Raw genomic sequence first — 18,737 nt, 5'->3', positions numbered from 1 at the left:
GGCCTGCGAGAGACACCCACTGAAGCAGGAGGGATACTACCACTGTTTAAAGTGTGTGTGGGGGGCATTCCTTGACCAATAGAGGAGCCACTGAGAAATGCAACTGGAGCAATACCGGGAATGGGTTGAACCAGCTTCTTACTGACGGGGGATTGCAGCAGCGTTTCGGTGGTTGAAGCCAAACAAGGCAGACAAAGCCATCTCTATTTGATGGCTAAACACACTATGAGGAGAGAGAGGGAGCTAATCTGACTATTAATGTAGGTAATAACAGGAGACATTGTGAGTAAAGCCCATCTCACACCCAGCTGACCCCTGACAGACAGGACTGTTCTGCACTCACACAGCCAATAATATGGGGAAAACCTTTTCAGCAGTCATGTCAAGGGTGGGGGTACAGACAACTTATTGAATATAGGGGAAACACTGCAGACTTCATAGGAAACATACCTGTCGCCATGCAAAACTGTTTGACCAGTGTTCTAGCTAGAGAGCAGGCCTTGTCACATGTTGCAGTCTGCATAACACAGCAGACAGTGAGAGAGAGGGGGGAGAGGCAGAAAGGAGAGGGCAATGCTGGATCTCGAAATCGCACAATAAATGTAGCATCATCGTAATGTCGATAGCACAACCCTCTTCAGTATTATTAACACGGACATAACAAGACAGCAGCGGAGTATATCAGCGGGGGTTACTTCTCCATTTCCCTTCCAGCATGTTCATAAACCAATGAGTCCCACTAAGGCCGGCGCGTTTTGGACTTCAAACCCCTTTCAAATATTCCTGGGCTGTACCATCGGATTCATCCATTTATTCTGAATCCGAAGACGCCAACCATTAGTCTGTGTCATTAACGATGTTTATGAGACAAGAGCCGATCCGGAAAGGGCCTGGGGCCCGGGTCTTTTAGCCTGTGCTGTCAGAATGTAACGCAAACCAAACTATATCAAACAAACACACACGTAACATGTTCTGCTCCATGATGCTCACAAGCTACACGAGTCATTGAAGGTAAGGGGTTCTTCTACATAGATCATAGGAAATCCCAGGACAGTATCTTTAGCTCACATAGTTGGACACTCATTTCCTACTGAGCAAACCATTTCTGTACTTACAGCATTCATAAAAATTCATTTCCTCGGATTTGCTTTGGCAACTTTTTATTTTTATTGACATTTGTCAATAAAACTCATGAACACACCGGTTTTGTCAAAATGTTTTACACTGTGAGGCTAACTATAAGGGATGGATCCCCCCTAGCCCTGAAACCAGGGCTGCCTCCCTCCCCCCAGCCATCCCTGCAGATGAGAAGTCCAAAGTCAGGGCAAGGCCTGGCAAGCAGTACGCGCCGGGTAAAATGCCATCCCATCTCGGCAAACTGCACCTTGGCACATCCCCCTCCGGCCCAGGTGAAATTTCTCCCACACACACGAGAGAGAGAAGAATGGGGGACACAGCCCCTGCATGCTCCCCCCCCTCCATAGCAGGTGCTTTAGCCTGCAGGCAAGGTGGCCTTTCTGGGAATGCCCTTCTCTAATGGAGAAAGAGATGGGTTCTGGGAATGCCCTTCTCTAATGGAGAAAGAGATGGGTTCTGGGAAGTAAACACTGACAGAGCTTTAGTAAATGAATCAATGACTCACATTAGGACAGGATCCCCCACTTCATTGGTCAATAGTTAAAGATGCACTATGGAGAAATCACTCTGCCATTTCCTGGTTGCTAACATTCTAATAGTTCCCCTAATTTCACTTTGTGACAAAACAAGCTAGTGTAGAGAATCATTGTACCATCTAAACCGCTGTGAAATATATTTTCCATAACCCCCCAAAAATATTGTATTTCCAGCTGTTTGAAGCATAGAAATAGCACAAAGAACAGATCTACTGCTTCTGAGACTTGCATCCAAATGAGAATGACAGATCTATAACTCACATTTCTGTGAATTTGGTCAGTTTGCCCAAAGGTTAGATATCGCAGCTTTAAAATGTACGTGCCTCTCCCTCTGAAAACAGTCTGTTTATCCATTAAAATGGTTCAACCACGGAGAAAAGCAAAGTCATCATCTCATGACATCCACCACTCAGTCAGGTAATGATGCTCTTTCTGCGTTACTGAACTAGCAAGTGATCCTGGCTGTTTATGTTTAATTAAGTTTAAGTAAATCGAGATGTAATCATCCTTACCAGTTGCAATATTTTTTTGCATTTCTATAAGATACGCAGCTCTAACGTTCTTATGAATCTCTTCATTTGAAAGTAAAAAAGGCAGCTACTGGAATAGTTTATAATAGTGGATCAATTCTTACCAGGCCTGCTTGTGAATAGAGAAACTGTGGGAATTTACCTCAGTGCAGGCTAGTTAAACCTCAATCTCAGTGCTGCGTGACAGAACACTTAGTGTTTAAAGTTCCCTCCAGTGAAAATAAGATGCTAACACTACAACACTGGACTGTTGTAACTGATGCTCTTTTCAAACACTGAAAAGTACTCCTAAATCAAACCTGCGCGTGTTTATTGGGTGTGTGTACATGCGATTACCCATTCCCATCAGTGGAGCTTCAGCCGGCATGTGCCAGGAAGTGACTGTGGCTATGAGTGCACACTTCACAAAAGAGCACCGAGGGTGGGAGGTAGAGTGTCTCCTGTAGTCAGAGAGCACAGCCTAAGCACCCCAGTGAAACCTGAGCCATAGAAAACACACTGGGTTCACACTGTAAACCACAATGTTAGCACAGCCAAATGCCTCCACATCATGGTCCTGCTAGCTGCAGGAAATCACATCAGCGGGCATCTGTCCTGGCCTTGTCAATCGTGGTTTAATGGAGAAGACAGTTGGAAGTGAAGAGGGAACCAACCAGTAGAATGTTTAAGATACACATGACAGAACCAACCTCGTCTGCTGGAAGAGATGCTTGGAAGTAGCCTCCATGCTGACTGTGTTCACAAGCTCAGGCTACAAGGAGCGACTGTCCCCCAGCAGTCGAGACCTTCTCCAACCGCAAGGCAATGAAGCAGTGCCCTTTGCGCCTCACACATTCTCTTCAATTTAGGGCACCCATATGGGGCTGATTATAGGGCACCATCTATAGATTAACTTAAAAATCAACCCACCACGAGCAGCAGAGATAAATATGGACACATTAAGAGCAGAAAGAATAGTGTCCATACGCGCCAGCCTAATGCTAAAATAATAGATTTCAAGAGCCCTGGCTAGCGGGCGGAGACGGGCGGAGACGGGCGAAGCCGTTCTCAGAACACAACCAAAAATGCACCAATGACGTCCTCCCCGCCCCAAGAGAGCCGGGGCTGTTGCCGTGGCAACCAAGCCCAAAAGAGGACGAGAGTTCAGTCTTGTCGGGCCTTTGTAAGAAACATAAATAGAGAGAGAAAATAGTTCATTTAAAGCACACTGGGGTTGCTCAGAGAGCCCCCAAGGCAGCGCACGGAGCAGACCTCGCAAGTACAAGATCAAAAGCTAATCTTGAGAACAGGGGGAGAGAAGGGTTCCATCTCTTTTTGGACGTTCCGAGTTTTTGGTCACCCCACCGCTGTTCTCATGACCAGTTATGGTCAAAGGATAGAAAACACCGTTCTCTGTTGCTAGACCTCTCAGCAAAGTACCAGTGCTCATCTCCAGAATCGCAGAGTATATTATTGGACAGGTTGAAAGCATAGGACACCATTAACCATTACCTTAAATGGATACAACAGATAGAATGGTGACTGCCTACATTAAGATAGCCACCCTGAAGTTTGAGTTATCCTTGTAGCCATTTCTATGGAAAAACCCACAAACCACCCCCCCATCAAAAAAAATACAACTTCTTGCTAATGGCGTGTCTCATCCATGTACAGACTTGAGGCAGACGTTGCATTAGTCAGAAGACTTTGCTGTATGACCACAATCAATTTTAGATACGCTTTTACTGTCAAGTCAAAGGGAACATCAAAGACTTCCACCTGATTAAAATGTGATTAAACATTATGCGCCAACCAAGAGTATTTACCCAAAAAGATCATGCATGTACACAGGTTCTCCTATCAATTACAATGAAGTCACACAATATAAAAACTTTTCATGCAACATAATGAATCTGTGACAGCTTCCAAACCCAATCTCCCACCCATAGTACAGTTCAGAAAAAGGACAGAGGGCTTTTTCCATACTTTAAAAGGCACTGTACTTCCTACTGCTACAGTTGGGGGGGGTCATTGTGCAGAGCGCTCCATGCTAACTTTAGCAGGACTCCACATCAAGGAGAAGACACACACCACCCCCCATTTCCTCTGGCAGGGCCTTCCGATGGGCAACTAAAATAAATACCATATTCCAAACCTACTCTGGAACAGTTGTAAGACAAATCCCAAATTCACAACCAGTACGCCTAGACTACATTAATAAAAAAATGTTTACAGTTACAGAAACGAGTGATGCAACCGATCAGAACGTTTAGATTCAAAATGTTGATGAACTTTTTTCTTTACATTGCTGCGCCTATAATGTACACAATTCAGTAAGCTACGTGCGAATGTTCGTTTCATATTGCAATTAGTTGGAAAAGACTTGTCAAAAGGGCACTGCACATGCGAGCGGTTTCATGTGACAGATGAAAATATCCGTTAAATTTAGAAAGAGATCTAATAGGTTACTTTGAAGCAAGTTGCCTCATGTATTAAAACATTCAGTTTTAAAACAATTTAGTATATGGCCACCAGCTCACCGCAAAGTGGTGTGACATTCTGATGAAGCGTTCAAAACTGGGAACTATGAAATCTGACTTCCGATAAAATAGCTTCTGGGAAAAGTATTTCTGAACAGATATCCAACTCGGAATCTCAGGCCTCTTTCTAGTGCTCCGACTTTCCCACATGAAGATCACTGACATGATTTGACCTCATTTTTACAGAGTTGCCAGTTGTCTTGAAAGCCCAAAAGATGCTGCTGATCTGACAGATTTTCCACTCAAAGGCTCTGTATGCTGAACGCATGTGATAATTCCACTGAATAATGCAAAATTAACCTATAGACCGATAAGCATGACCAGTCAAAATGTATTTGGGGCGGCAGGGTAGCCTAGTGGCTAGAGTGTTGGACTAGCAATCGAAAGGTTGCAAGTTCAAATCCCCGAGCTGACAAGGTACAAATCTGTCGTTCTGCCCCTGAACAAGGCAGTTAACCCACTGTTCCTAGGCCGTCATTGAAAATAAGAATTTGTTCTTAACTGACCTGCCTAGTTAAATAAAGGTAAAATAAAAAGTGCATAGTTTGGTATTTCCATCAATGAATAGGCTAAAAGTGATTATTTTGCAGTGGGACTCCTTCGCGCCGGCAAATTGTATTTAACGTCGGCTTTTCAAGTTACTTTCAATAAAAATCAGACAATGGCCAGCTACTCCCAGCTAACAGAAACCCTGGCCTCAAACCCACCAAGCAGACGGGTCTCCAACAGGTCATTCCAACCACTAGTAGCTATGACTAGGACCCTGGGTAATTCCCACTGCACTTGCAACGCTAGGGTTGTGGGTTCACCAGTACAAAAATGTATGCACTCACTACCTTAAGTCCCTATGGATAAGAGCATCTGCTAAATGACTATAAAGCAAATGTAACATTACCAGGATCATATCTGGGCCCTAGCTGTAGGTTATATTGTGGGTTCCTGATCAGGAAACATCCAGGGCACTAGGTAATGGTGTTCAGATATGGCACAGCCAGTGCTGGTTTTAGAAACATTTGTTTTAGCACAGGAACCAGCTCAGAACAGATGACAATCATAAACAAAAACACGGTGTGCCGTGAGTGGAGAACAGTGTGGTCACTGAGCAGCTGTTTAAACCCATAAGGACTGAGCGAGGCCTGAGTCACTCTCCAGCGGGACCAAAGCACCAGCACAGCCACCAAGCACTTGGAGCTCTTTGAAAAACATGAATTCATAAAATCTAAATGACAGCATTATTGGTCACAATCAACACCATAAAAAAATTGGTGTTGTATTTTTTCTGTAGCAACTATCACCATTCTATCCTTTTGTCAACCGTCTGCTCATGTTTCAGATCAGCCTCACTGGCCTTTTGAGAAAACAAAACTAGTAATCTAATTTCAGAGCCGAGAGAGAGGAAGGCAGTGCAACATCTGAGTAGCTGTCAGAAAAAGCTAAACATCCATGGGCCTGGCTTTAAAATATCACATGTACAACCCAAATATGCCTGCTGGCTTTTTGAGTCAGCAACTAAATGGATTAACAGGAGATGGGGCATCCACAGTGGAGCTCTTGTTTTCTTTTTGGAAAAGACCCATTTACTCCCTTATAAAGCAACAGTAAGGAGACAAAGCAGCTACTCCTGGAGACCAACAATGGCCCCTTTCTCTCCCTCACAACCTTGCTTCCTTTCCACAGCCACCTTGCATAGCTGCAGCCAAGCCACAGTCTAGCATAGCGGTGGAGAACTTCCCAGATAAGTAATACTCCGGGGCTCAGGGCTTCATGGAGTGACGCTCTGGCCACACCTACTGGGCTATGTCACCGGCTCAGAGGCACGCAGCCACTTCCACAAAAGGAATTCCTTCTTACCGCCTGTGTGTGTGTGTGTGAGTGAGTGAGAGTGAGGGAGAGAGAAAATTAAAAAGAGGGAGCAAGTGAGCGAATGCGTGTGGGTTAAAAGCACAACGCTACTGCAGGAGGCCAGGGGAAAGGTTGGGGGGGAAAGCGCTGCGGGGCGGCCAGCTGGGTTCCTCCACTAGATGAGCCCTGTTGGGAGCCGTAACCCGGCTACACAGAGAACTCTACCTCCACTGCTGCTGAGAACGACCATATATGGCTCTGGGATTCCCATGGAAAAAGGCCAGGATTGAAGCAGAGGGGGAAAAAGTCCAGGGAGATTGTAACTATACATTTCGGCTTACGCTCTGCAGCCAAAACAATAGCCCTGCTTGAGAGCCAAGTTTGTTTCCATGAGCTGTTACTGTCAGTGGTCCAAGGAGAGAGGGGGCATGAGGGGACAACGAGGTCAGACGGCCACAGAAACACGTGTGTGTGTGTGTGTGTGTGTGTGTGGAGCACAATCTCCCTTAATACCGTGCATTATGTGGGTTAACCTATAGCCATGAGCAGAAAGTGCTGATGAAGCCTGTTCATGTCATTCTCCAGGCAAGCACTGCCTGAACTCCAGAGGTTAAAGGGACAGTGTGTATGCTTGTGTCTGCCCGCCAGGCATTCAAACAACCCATAACGGTTGAAAAATATGAATTACCTCCATAGCCTTTGGAGTAAAGGCTCCAGCCATTGTCCCCTGTGCCACCGTCAACACCTCCACACGTGATCTGAACTCAATGTCTCACATAGGTCCATGCACATTATATCGTCTTTCTTAGGCCTAGCTCACAAGACATGATCTCTTTCGTTCCTGATATTACCAAAAAGGCTACTCTTGGGAAGAAACAAGTCAAGACACAGATAAGCATCAGAGTGTGGTTTCCTTAAAGAGCTAAGCCACACAGTACTGGATGAGGAAACAGTTTACACAATTAGGAGGGTTGTCTTGGCTCACCAATGTAAGAGGGGCATATAGTGCAGACTGGGCTTTCAAGTAGGAAAGGGGCTGGGTGTGTGTTCTGTGATGGTGGAGCGAATGCTGGGTAATTGGGGGGGGGGTTAGTAGATGAAGTAGTAGGAGTTAGTAGATGAAGCCGTGCTCACTTGTGGAGCCTCGACGAGGAAATGAGAAAAATAAACAAATACTTCCTGTTCCTCTGCCTGAAAATCTCTCCAACACCCCCATCCCCCACTACATCCTATTCCCCTCATTTAGGAAGAGGATAAACATTCCTGTCAGTCGTCCTGCCCTCTCAAAACAGACAACGACAGCAGGGCACACCTTTAATTAGCCAATGAGAATCCACATGAGGAGTCCTGAGCAGAGACAAAAGCTCTGGTGGAGACTAGGGCGTTGGGATTTCCGAAGACACACCTAATCTCCCTGAGCCTCAGAAAATGTCAACTACATTGGAAGGCTCACATGAATCTCCAGTGTGGTCCGAGGAGACTAAATTGGACCAAAATTATTGGTACACCAAGAGTTCTATTTATTTTGTAAAATGTGAAATCTTTCTGATTGAGAGGGGGTCAAATACTTATTTCCTTCATTAAAATGCAAATCAATTTATAACATTTTTGACTTGCGTTTTTCTGGATATGTTTGTTGTTATTCTGTCTCTCACTGTTCAAATAAACCTACCATTGAAATTATAGACTGAACATTTCTTTGTCAGTGGGCAAACGTACAAAATCAGCATGGGATCAAATACTTTTTTCCCTTCACTGTACATTTACCTTCTAGTATATTCCTGCTCTGAATAGTTTCCTACTCTGGTCTGTTCTGCGGTGTTAATGGCACCACTAAATTACTGTACCTGGAGATACTACATAAAATCAGTAGTTTTGAATGATGCCCAATGCCTGCAGCCATCAAAACTCACAAGCCAAACACACTGATACCCAGCTCAATTCACTGACACTGCTTATACTCTGCAGTCAAATACACATGCACAACACACACACACACCTATAATTAAAAAGCCCCCGTCTGCACAACAGCAGTTTCACTGGCACAGTCACAAGGCTGGTGGTGGCTCAGTACAAAACTAGATCCATCACAGGCTGTGGGGAAGAGGCAGACTGGTTAGCCTGTACAAAGGTTGCTAAAGACTTTGTTGTGTACTGGGTTGACTATAGGCAAGGCAAGTAGCCCACTTTGAAACCACATAGGTGTGAAGCCTGTCATGTCTAGTAGGCTGTAGGTCCTTCACTCCTACTCTAGGGTGGTCTAGACCTACATCTTACGGTCCTTCACCTAGGCTGTAGTCAAGGCTTTACCTCAGAGATCACGTTAGAGTTCAGATTAACCTGATTTTAAACAATTTCACTTGCGTTTTATGTTGCTTACAATAGAAAAAACAGCCATCATACTTCTGTTTATCACAGAAAGAATGTAGCCAGTTACATTTCCTAATGATTTGCTTGAAGTTAATCTCGCATTTTTCCCAGAGAAAGTATCTACACAGAGTGCTGTCTGCTGATTGATGAGAATTCATAAACAGGCATTTGAGTGGAGAAGTGCAACTGAAGCACTAAATTAGTCTGACGCCAAGCTGAAATTACAATAAGCATTTTAGATCTGCGTTTACAAAATGCAGCAATGTATTTCATATACATAATTTTTTGCATGAAAAACACAGAATTGTGTTTTAATGTGACACCTGTACCTGTCAGTACAGTTTCTGGCGCACCAATTTCACTGGCTGGAAAGATGAGGCCATTTTGAGATGAATTGAAAGAATGTAACTTCTCCCTCCCAGGACAACAACAAAAACAGACTGGGCTTAATTGTCCTCCTCGCTGCATAAGACAGAGGAACTCAGTGTCGAGCTTCCAGGTGTTTTCGGTTCAAAAACACCTTATAAACCCACACTCAGTGAGGCATATGACTGCTGGAAAGCAAAGAACCCTGGGATGATTTAAAGTCCCATCTAGAGCAGAGGAGACTGTCACAGCGTGAATAAAAACAGACACGCTGCTGAAGTCATCTCACTAAAATTTTGCAGCAGCTCAATACTATGCTAAAACCCAAGTGTGGCCGGAGATGTGGGGCGGCGGGGAGAAGAGAAAGAGCTCTTGGCAGCTTCTCATCCCAGTTTACCTTACACAGATGTTGTCAACAGGTCTATGTGCCGGGACTATTTCTCAGCGACCCGAGGAGCCCTGATGACATAGTGAGAGATCTATAGCTTCTCGCTCGGGTGAGAAATAGTTTGCATGTACAGAAAAGCACAGTGACATCAATGTACTTGTGGGAGAGGGTGGTACACAGGTGTGGATGAATGGCAGCTTGTGGTTTAAAAAATTAAATTGATAGCCGAGTCGCCAGCTTTATTGTCTCGTTTTGATCACGGCCGACATCCGCGGAGCACCTAGCCTATCGGTTGCTAGTGTGTGACAGGTGAAGTCCATCTCCACAGCCTGCTTGGCTGTCTGAGCACATACGTGGCAAAAGAAGGTCGAGTTTACACCCCTGCTGAGGAATTCTATCTACAATCCCAGATGAACCAGTTTCAACCTGTGGTGACGCTTGTCTTAAATACTTCAGACAGTTCCTACCACTCGAGCCCTTTCATAATTAAAGCATCAAGAAATTGGGTATCAATACGTCTCAAGAAAATGTGAGCGTTTATGCATTTTATATATATACATATATATACACATACATATACACACACACATATATACACATACATATACATATACATATATATATACACACACATTTTGAGGTAACATTGGAAAAACTACCCAAGAAAAGTTGGAGTTGAACAGGCATGGAAGGTGTCTGCGACACATTGCGTAAGGAAGCCATGCCGACGTGTCATGATCAGCAGACTACCTGACATGTTGTGAAGCAGTCGAGAGCAACGACACAAGGACTTCCTGCACTTGATTACAGGTTGTGGAATCACTTCAATGAAAACGTCGCCTGACAGAGCAAGACCTACCAATTATAAACAGGTAGAATGTGCAAGTTCTGTGACCTTTTCTAATATTACAGTTGTCACAGGCTAGAGGCCCGTGACGGTTACGCTGATGATTCAGAGGCAACGTTGAATCAACATTGGGTTGGGTGACCTGTAACGCTTGAATTATAATATGTTATTAACGCACGCGTGTCCATCAAAACTGACAAGCAATCGACTGCTACGGTCATGAAAACATCCAACTCTATTAGCAATTAACCTTTCTTCAAGACAGACTGAACGCATAGACAAAGAGTAACACGATTCAGATTGGCTTAATTCCATAGCATAAATAGCTGAGGGACATTTTAATGTATTCTCAATTCTCATGCTGCTATGTGCATTATTAAACGCATGACTCGCTGCCTTTGGGCAGGTAAATTAGAAATGCTAAATTTAAGCCACAACAAAAGGGGTGGTGGAAATATTTTTCTTATAGATTTCTATAATGCCTTTCTACCAGAGGTACTTCAAGAGCTTTACATAGTAACGGCTAAACTCCTCTATCACCAATGAAATGTGAATCTTAAAAAGCCCTCCAAAAACGACCAAATATTTAATGTCTGTTGACAGGGCCCAACACCAGAGGCAGCGGTTTCAGACCATTCCGCAGAACGGTTTCAAAGGAAGTGGGGCATTCCACTGTAAGAGTCCCCTCCTCCACAAACCAAACAGTGCCATGTGCTGTGTTTACGCTGCACCTCCATACCCAGTCCCCTGCCAAACAGGCCACCTCCAACTTTGGTTAAGGGCTAGGAATAGACACCCTCAATGAGCAAACCGGCTCAGAGTGACATTGTTTGAGTGACATCTACAGGAAAAGGTATCAAGTGGAGAATGATGTCTAAAAGAAAAAGAAACTGCATTTGCATTTATCTTCTGGACCTTGGTATGGGGAAAAGAACTGACTAAAAGTATTCAGTCTTGTTGTGTGTTCCTTTGATTATGTTCCAAGGTGAGCAACGACAAATGTCCCTAGTAATGAGAGGAACATGGTGCTCCCGTCATCAAAAGTCACACAGCTCGTTTCAACCCAAATCAACTTAACCTAGCCCTAATTGGGCAGCGCTTTCAGGTCCTGACACACCAACTCTCACTACGGATCAGGTGATCCGTGGTAACCCAAAAAGCTCACCGCTTCCCTCCAGGGTAAGTGAGTTTACAGCCTTAAGAAGAAGAAAAAATCTGAACGCCGCATGACTGGTGGAAGAAATGTTCCAGAACATATTAGTTCAGCAATAGGATCTGTGTGAAGACAACACTTTACAAGGCCAGACCTTCAAAATATCAAGTACATTTTCCAAATTAAATCAAGAGATTGAATTCAAGCAACAACAAAAATCTCAACACTTCTACTGAAAGTCCAGCTCTCATTGGCCAACTGAGAGCCTCTGCCACATCTGAGAATCTCAGGGTTGGGGCTGGAGCAACTATGTAATGTGTTAATGTAACTGGTGCTTCTTTGGATGGAACTGCAGTGAGGGCCCCATGCACTGCTGTCTGCATGGGTTCCATTTCAAGATTCATGCAGTCCATGTGATTCTAAACTGCTGCTGGCTACTCTGCTCAGTGAGTGGTTATGTAACTCTGTATGTACACAAATCGGCAGACAAGCCACTAGCAACTTGACGAGACACTGCCATGGTTACATTGTTAGAGTTCACACACTGATAGTGAGGGCGTGGAATGTAAACTTTTGCTAATGTAAAAAAAAAAGTGAACAGTTGCCATTTTATCGAGCCTATCCCAATGATGTCGTAAAACCTTCACCATGACGTTAAAACCACAACTTACAAAAAGCTACTTTGATGAGCCAGTAAAAATGTTATTTTTTTACAATACCTGTACCAGCTAGACTATATATACTAAGTACATTACCAATGATAGACAATATGGATGACTCAAGAGAAAGGCCAGATATGGGTGAATACGCCTGTTGTTTCACTGTGCAGGCCCTGCCTTGATAGGGCACAGTAGGTGGCAGTCAGCTGGGTCCTGGCATTGCCTGGGGAGAGACTGGCAGGCCAGAAAGAGGGTAAGACTGTGTGTGTGTGTGTGGGGGGGGGGTTAGGTGACAGCTGAGGAATGCTTGCCCTGCTCTCCCTTTGCCATGCTTTCCACCGACTGTCATGCGAGGAATGCACGGGACAGGAGGACAGGGACAGAATGCTACACATCCAGCGCATATCTACAAACATCTCTCTCCAGTCCTGCCAACCCCTCACCTCTGGGGAGCAACTGTGTGGAAAGCGTTACAATTCTGGTTTACACAATTTACTCAGTGGTCCTAGAGGGCTGCAGGGTGTGAGGGATTGTGCCCCAGCAGTAAAGACGTCAGCATGCTTCAGTTCAGCTGGCGCCTCGTCAAACTCAGGTAGCTGAACGAGTGTACGCGCATACTCCCTTAAAAAGATCTTCGCTTGGGGAAGAAAAAAGGCACAAGGCACTACCGTTTGTCCAGTAAAACGCCGTAGCCAAAGTCAGAATGAATCTAAGATAACTCAAGAAATGTCATAAAATTGCCGTTTCTGCCAAGGTGATCTTAGTTAAGCAAATTTACATCTAAGATGTTTGATTCAGTATTTCAAAAAAAAAAAGAAAAAAAAGTGCATTAAAAAAATACAAGTCATCTCCAATTGAATGACAAAGACTATTGAAGAATCCCAACTGTTGACCAATTACCGACGAAGGGGCGTAGACTTCGGCTTCAACTTGCCTCCAGAAAAGAAATTGTGCCCCCAACCAGCCCAAAAAACCCACACCAAAGTCCAAAACATCAAAATGTTGGGATAATATATGCACAAACTCTTCTGAACTGGAAGCATGCGGATGCCTTAACACCCCCGATTCAGATTAACAAAGTCTCAAATCAGTGAAATAGGCCTAGTTTTTTGTGAAAGGCTGGGACAAATGTCCTCTAGGTCCATAGTTAAGAACAGTGGTGGTCATTCACAACAAAGGTAAACATCAGAGGCCATTGTTCAGTGGCTCGTAGGTGATCTCTGTTCCACATAGACAAACCCTTCCAAGCCAGACTGTCCACAAACTCCAAATGCATGCCAGGCCTCCAGTACAAAGCTAAGCAGTCCAGAGTGTGGCAATGACTCATACCCAAACTTAGAATAATCTCCTCAAACCAAGCTATACTGAGAAAAAATGGTGCAGGTGGTATTTATAACCTGGCACTCAGAAGTGGCAGGAGTGCAGTGCAGTCCCTGCACCCAAGGAAGAGTGAGTGACCCTCCGTGTAAAAACAGAGCATTGTTACAACCAAAGCTAGAGGTCACTGCCTTGTCACCAGGAAGGGAAATGGTTCAGGGCATGTGATCAGCTCCCGACAACCCCCATAAACAACTGTTGCAGATAAAATAACAGATCTACAGCTGTAACTGAAAGGAGACTTGCCACTATACCATGTCAATTAGCCTACACTGCCTGGCTGGTCAGTGGTCACTCAGATACCTGCGTGGTAGCAGCATTAGAGTCATGTTAAAGCCACCGTAGTCTCACTACTAAGCCAATTATTACAGTAGTGGTGAATCGTGGCACCATGTTTGACTCTATAAATAAAAAGGCTAGTCAAACCGCAGGCAGACTACTAATCCTTACTAGACTGTTTGGTTTACTTCCATTCAAGACCAGGACTAGGGTGCATTACCACTACTGGCCTCCTGCTAATAGGAGCAGAGTCCATCCCACTGCGAGAGTCATTAACCATTCATTCTGACAACTTTGACTCTCTAAGCCAACTGGCCCTACTCCTTGAAGGCAGAAATTCCCAACGTGGATAATGATTAGCAAAGCCATCAGGGACAATTAACGTGGCAACCAAAACAAACAGAGGCAACCCAGACTGAGCAACATTAGATGGGGGTTAGAAAAAAGGTCACCAATTAAATAGTACCAGGATATATTGAATAGCAAATATGTTTATACTTTTTATTTTATCTTTATAAACTATGCGTTGTTGGGAAAGTTGTAGTCGGTGCATGTGTCCAATAAAATTTGATTTGTCAAATATCCGGATATTTGAAATACATGTATTTTTTTGTTGTTACGTTTTTAACTTGAGCACTGCTGCACGAGGGAGCTGTGGAGGTGCCGGTGAGATTGGAATGAGCAGACTAAGGCAGATAGTGACGCTACTCGTCAACAGCCAAGACTACCTAGCTTGTAGAAGCCACAATGTTACTTATCCCATATAAGTGCCAATCTTGACTGGAGTAGCCTAGAGAAGCTAAGCTAGCCAACTATAGCTAGCTAGGCTAATTGAGGCCACATTTTGCACTCGCTATCCATTGAGCCACTTTGATTGGCCAATGCTACCATTCTTTTTTATGGGGAGAACGTCATAAAAACTACAATGAAAGGTTTGTTTTTATTAAATGTATAATTTGAAATGTCATGGTATATTCTTGCATGTAACATGGATATTTTAAATTTAGAAAATGCCTTCAGTGTTAAAATAGGCCTATACATTTTTGGATGCTAAAATTAACACTCAAAAGAATTCGAATACTAACGTTCGTTCAGATATTCAAATAACCATGCACATCCCTAAACCAAATCTGTTGGTTTGAGCAAACCAACATCAGCCTGACCTTCCTGAAATCCTAGGATTAGCACGCTAAACGCCAATCCCTATATCGCCTTCAACTGTTTTCCAAGACCCTGAAGCCAACGGATCACATGCTGGAACGCAAACAAAGCTGCTCCAAGTCTCTCCAGACATGGTTAGGTCTCAAGCACTGCGTCGCAAATGCTTTCATTACCTCTGCTTGTCCCTGGAGTTGACTCCGGTCCCCAAAAAAAAGGCTATATTTTCACCCAGCGAGCAGGGGGCTGACTAATTCCAGTTGAAAGGAAGACAAACTCAGTCACCCTAAAGAAAGGCTGATTAAAGAGACAGTCCCTGACGAGTAGGGCATATCTAATGTCAGATAAGACAACGTAATTTGTGTGAATTGCTCATCCCCCCAAAATCAACTAGTGATACAGCAGCATCTATTCTAGAGACATGGCACCACTTCTACACCCCGAGATCGGCCTTCGGGGATATAGCCTTGCCCGGCAATGACAGTTTATAAAAGGTGCACACATCACACTACTTAAGAGAAAGAGCGGGTGATGCATCACTTAGCAAACAGGACATCTGGGTGATGAGATCATTGTAGATGTAAGGTGCAAGACAGTGTGAGCATGCAAGACTTCAATAAACAATGTTTCATTCTGACTTTACTAAAATGTATTTGGGGAGAGAGGCAGGTCTACATTTTCTCAATTTTGCATTTACGCCTGTGTGAAAACCTTTGATGAACAGTTAACATGTTATTCTATGGCTACAATGTCAAAACAATAGCATGACTTAAAAAGTTTATGTTTATCTGTTTGAAGAACAAAACTTTCAACTCAATTAGAGAGGTTGTGGCTTCCACGGGCACTCTGTTTTGGTTGTCAGTATTCAAGGTAACAGGCTGGTGCTCCACCTGCCATAACATAAGCTAAAGTGTTGACTAATAACATTAACAGCCCAAAAACCTAGGGTTGGCTTCTTTCACACAGCTGAAAGCGACAGGTATTGACATGTAAACCTCACACCTCCCAGAGAGAATGCGTCAGCTGTTATCCGACTGCAGAACAATCTACTGTGCAGCAAAACACATGTCAGTAATGCAACATTGCAATCCGAACACGTCGGCAGGATATAGGCTAGCTAGCCTAATTTAGAGCCAAGAGCCAATTCCAAAGAGTAACAACCTTTATAAAAATGAGCGTATGATTCTAATTCTGAGCATTTACTTAGTGTTATGCTAAGAATGTTAGCTAGGCTATTTGAAAAGTATACTATCATAACTACTTTGAAACACCACAAGTTTTGATGTTTGCCAATCCATGCAGATAGATCTGTGCAATCTGTTTATATAAAAATAACTGGGCTGTGCCCACCTTACCAGAGCAGCAACAGAAAAAGGACAAATGCATTGTGATACATGTAATGTGTGATGTGATATATGACACTACAGATTACACTACAAAAAAACTGATTTGAATGCAAGGAAGTCTCAAATTGCAATTACAAAATATGGGTACAAATTGTAACGTTATCTGCTACAATATTATAATCGAAATTATAGGAGTGATGTTAGCTACAGAATGTCAAAAGACGTGGCTCCTGAGGCTAACGTTTGCTGGTAACACGTTAGTGTGCTGTTATATGATCATTTAGCTAGCCTAAGATAGTTACATCTGCTGTTAAGCACAGATAATATTTCTTGAAAATATAAGTGTCATGACTGTAGTTACAGTACAGTCGTCCTGCCCTTCAGCCTAGAGACTGCGGCATAGCTACTGTAGCAAAAGAAATTGTAAAATATTGTTACATGTTATAGCTTCGACGTGATCCAAGCTGACATCTGATTCATTTAATTTTAATGGAGTTTTCCTGCTGACCGACTGCAGTGAAGCTTATGCTTGGTAACGAACAGTGCTACTGGATAGCTAAACCTTCTTTCCACCATTTGCACAGGTTAGCTAACGCTAGCTAGCCAACTTGTAGCAAGCTAGCTATCCATCAACTAACAAACAAGTACATTTTCTGTACTTCCTATTAACTTCAATATAAAACACAATTGGCAGCAGTTAACTTCGCCAACGACTGTAATAATTGAGTATTTGTTAAATAACAAACCAACAATATTGAGTTAAGCTATCTTTCATAGGTTACACAGGTTAGCCAGAGCAGGGCGACATATCAGTTCCAAGAATGGTTTGCCTAGCTAGCTACAGTAACTGGCTGACGTTAACTAGCTATGCTAACTGCACCACCCAAGTGGCAGGTTAGATGTTAGCAAGCCAGTCAACGGCATTCTTCCTGACTATTGGATGTTTGAATCAGTTGCTGATAAACAAAGACCAAATAACTTACTATCCATATGTTCAACATTAACTAAGCTACGAATACATTTAACATACCTAGCTAGATCAAACAGCATAGCTACCAATCAGGTATTTTGAGTTTATCCACCCCTTCGCTTCTGATCCAATTCAATCAACAGCCCAACAAATGAAATGGCCCTGTCTCTTCCAAAAAAAAAAGACGGGCGTGCTAGGTAAACAGACTGAGCTTCAGCAGGAATTACTCCATTCTCCATTACTGTGGCAGGAGGTAACGTTAGCTACGATCTTTGGCAAGACATATGGTTGTCGTGCTATTGTATGGGCAGTGTCTAGGCTTATTGCTGTAAATGACAAACCTGGTGGAGGGCAGTCAGACCGTCTACATTGGCGTAGTTGATGTCAGCACCCCGGTCAATCATTCGGAGCACCTCCTCAGTATCGCCGCTTGAGCAGGCAGCCAAAAACACGGCGCCATCGTCGAACTTCACCTTCGTCTTCTTCTTTTTCAGAATAGGAGGCTCGATGTCTGTCTCCGACCCTAACCACCGTTTCAACTGTTCGTTCCTTTTTTGCTTGGCGTCCGCCATCTTCATCCCCTCCCGTCTCGGGCTTCTTATCTTTCTCCGAGAGAGGATATACTTTATAGTGCCACTATCCCACAGCGCACTGGGCGTGGGAAGGGGGGCCTGAGAGAGCGTCTGGATTGTTTTCCATAAGCTCGCGAGATAAAGCAACGTCACCTCAGGATCTGCAGTATAACGTCATCATCAGCAGATGAGAGGAAAAGGAGGTTGTACGTTCCTTGACAGAGTTGGTGTTATCGTTTATTATGATAAATAAGAGCACTGAGACCAGCATAATGTCGATTTTATTAATTGTGAGTTCTATCAGGATTGCTTCCATTTTTTTTCAAGGGTTTTTATGATGACTGGTCAAACTAAGTCAAAACATTTGAGAAAATATGTATTTTATTTCTTAGACCAGAGATAGGCAATTGATAAACATAGCTCTTTCATTCTTTTTTTTCAGCTGTTTATTAATAACATTCAAAGAACATCATCCCTATCCATATGAAATTACCAGAGGAAGACAATAACAATTAAAGAACATTGGCAATAGAAATAGGCAAGGGGGTTTATGTTTTACCAACAGTGGTAAAATGGTGTAAAAGGACACAATCCCCAAAAGCAGAACTTGAAATAGATGTTGCAGAGCCAATATCAGCCAACAGGCAGGCCAAATACTGTACAACACAGGCCAGTTAAATGCATGTCT

The 18,737-nt window shown here is 43.6% G+C and overlaps 1 protein-coding gene across 15 annotated transcripts in view; it reads right to left on the bottom strand.

The window, feature by feature from the left end:
- The window catches only part of LOC106609419 (protein phosphatase 1 regulatory subunit 12A), a 71,629-nt gene extending 53,469 nt beyond the window's left edge, over positions 1–18,160 (bottom strand). For 7 of the 15 annotated variants that reach the window (XM_045722111.1, XM_045722113.1, XM_045722114.1 and 4 more), the window contains exon 1: positions 17,819–18,159. In XM_045722111.1, the coding sequence (XP_045578067.1) occupies positions 17,819–18,055 (237 nt within the window). In that variant the 5' untranslated portion in view covers positions 18,056–18,159. Of the gene's footprint in view, positions 1–17,818 lie in introns of all 15 variants that reach the window. The other 8 variants (XM_014208225.2, XM_045722109.1, XM_045722110.1 and 5 more) reach the window with 3 other exon arrangements.
- Positions 18,161–18,737: the final 577 nt, after the last annotated feature.

Source organism: Salmo salar, chromosome ssa07, assembly GCF_905237065.1.
Source record: "Salmo salar chromosome ssa07, Ssal_v3.1, whole genome shotgun sequence".
In the NCBI taxonomy this organism is placed as follows: domain Eukaryota; kingdom Metazoa; phylum Chordata; class Actinopteri; order Salmoniformes; family Salmonidae; genus Salmo; species Salmo salar.
The sequence above is the reverse complement of the archived record's forward strand: the minus strand, read 5'-3'. Positions and strand labels throughout refer to the sequence as shown.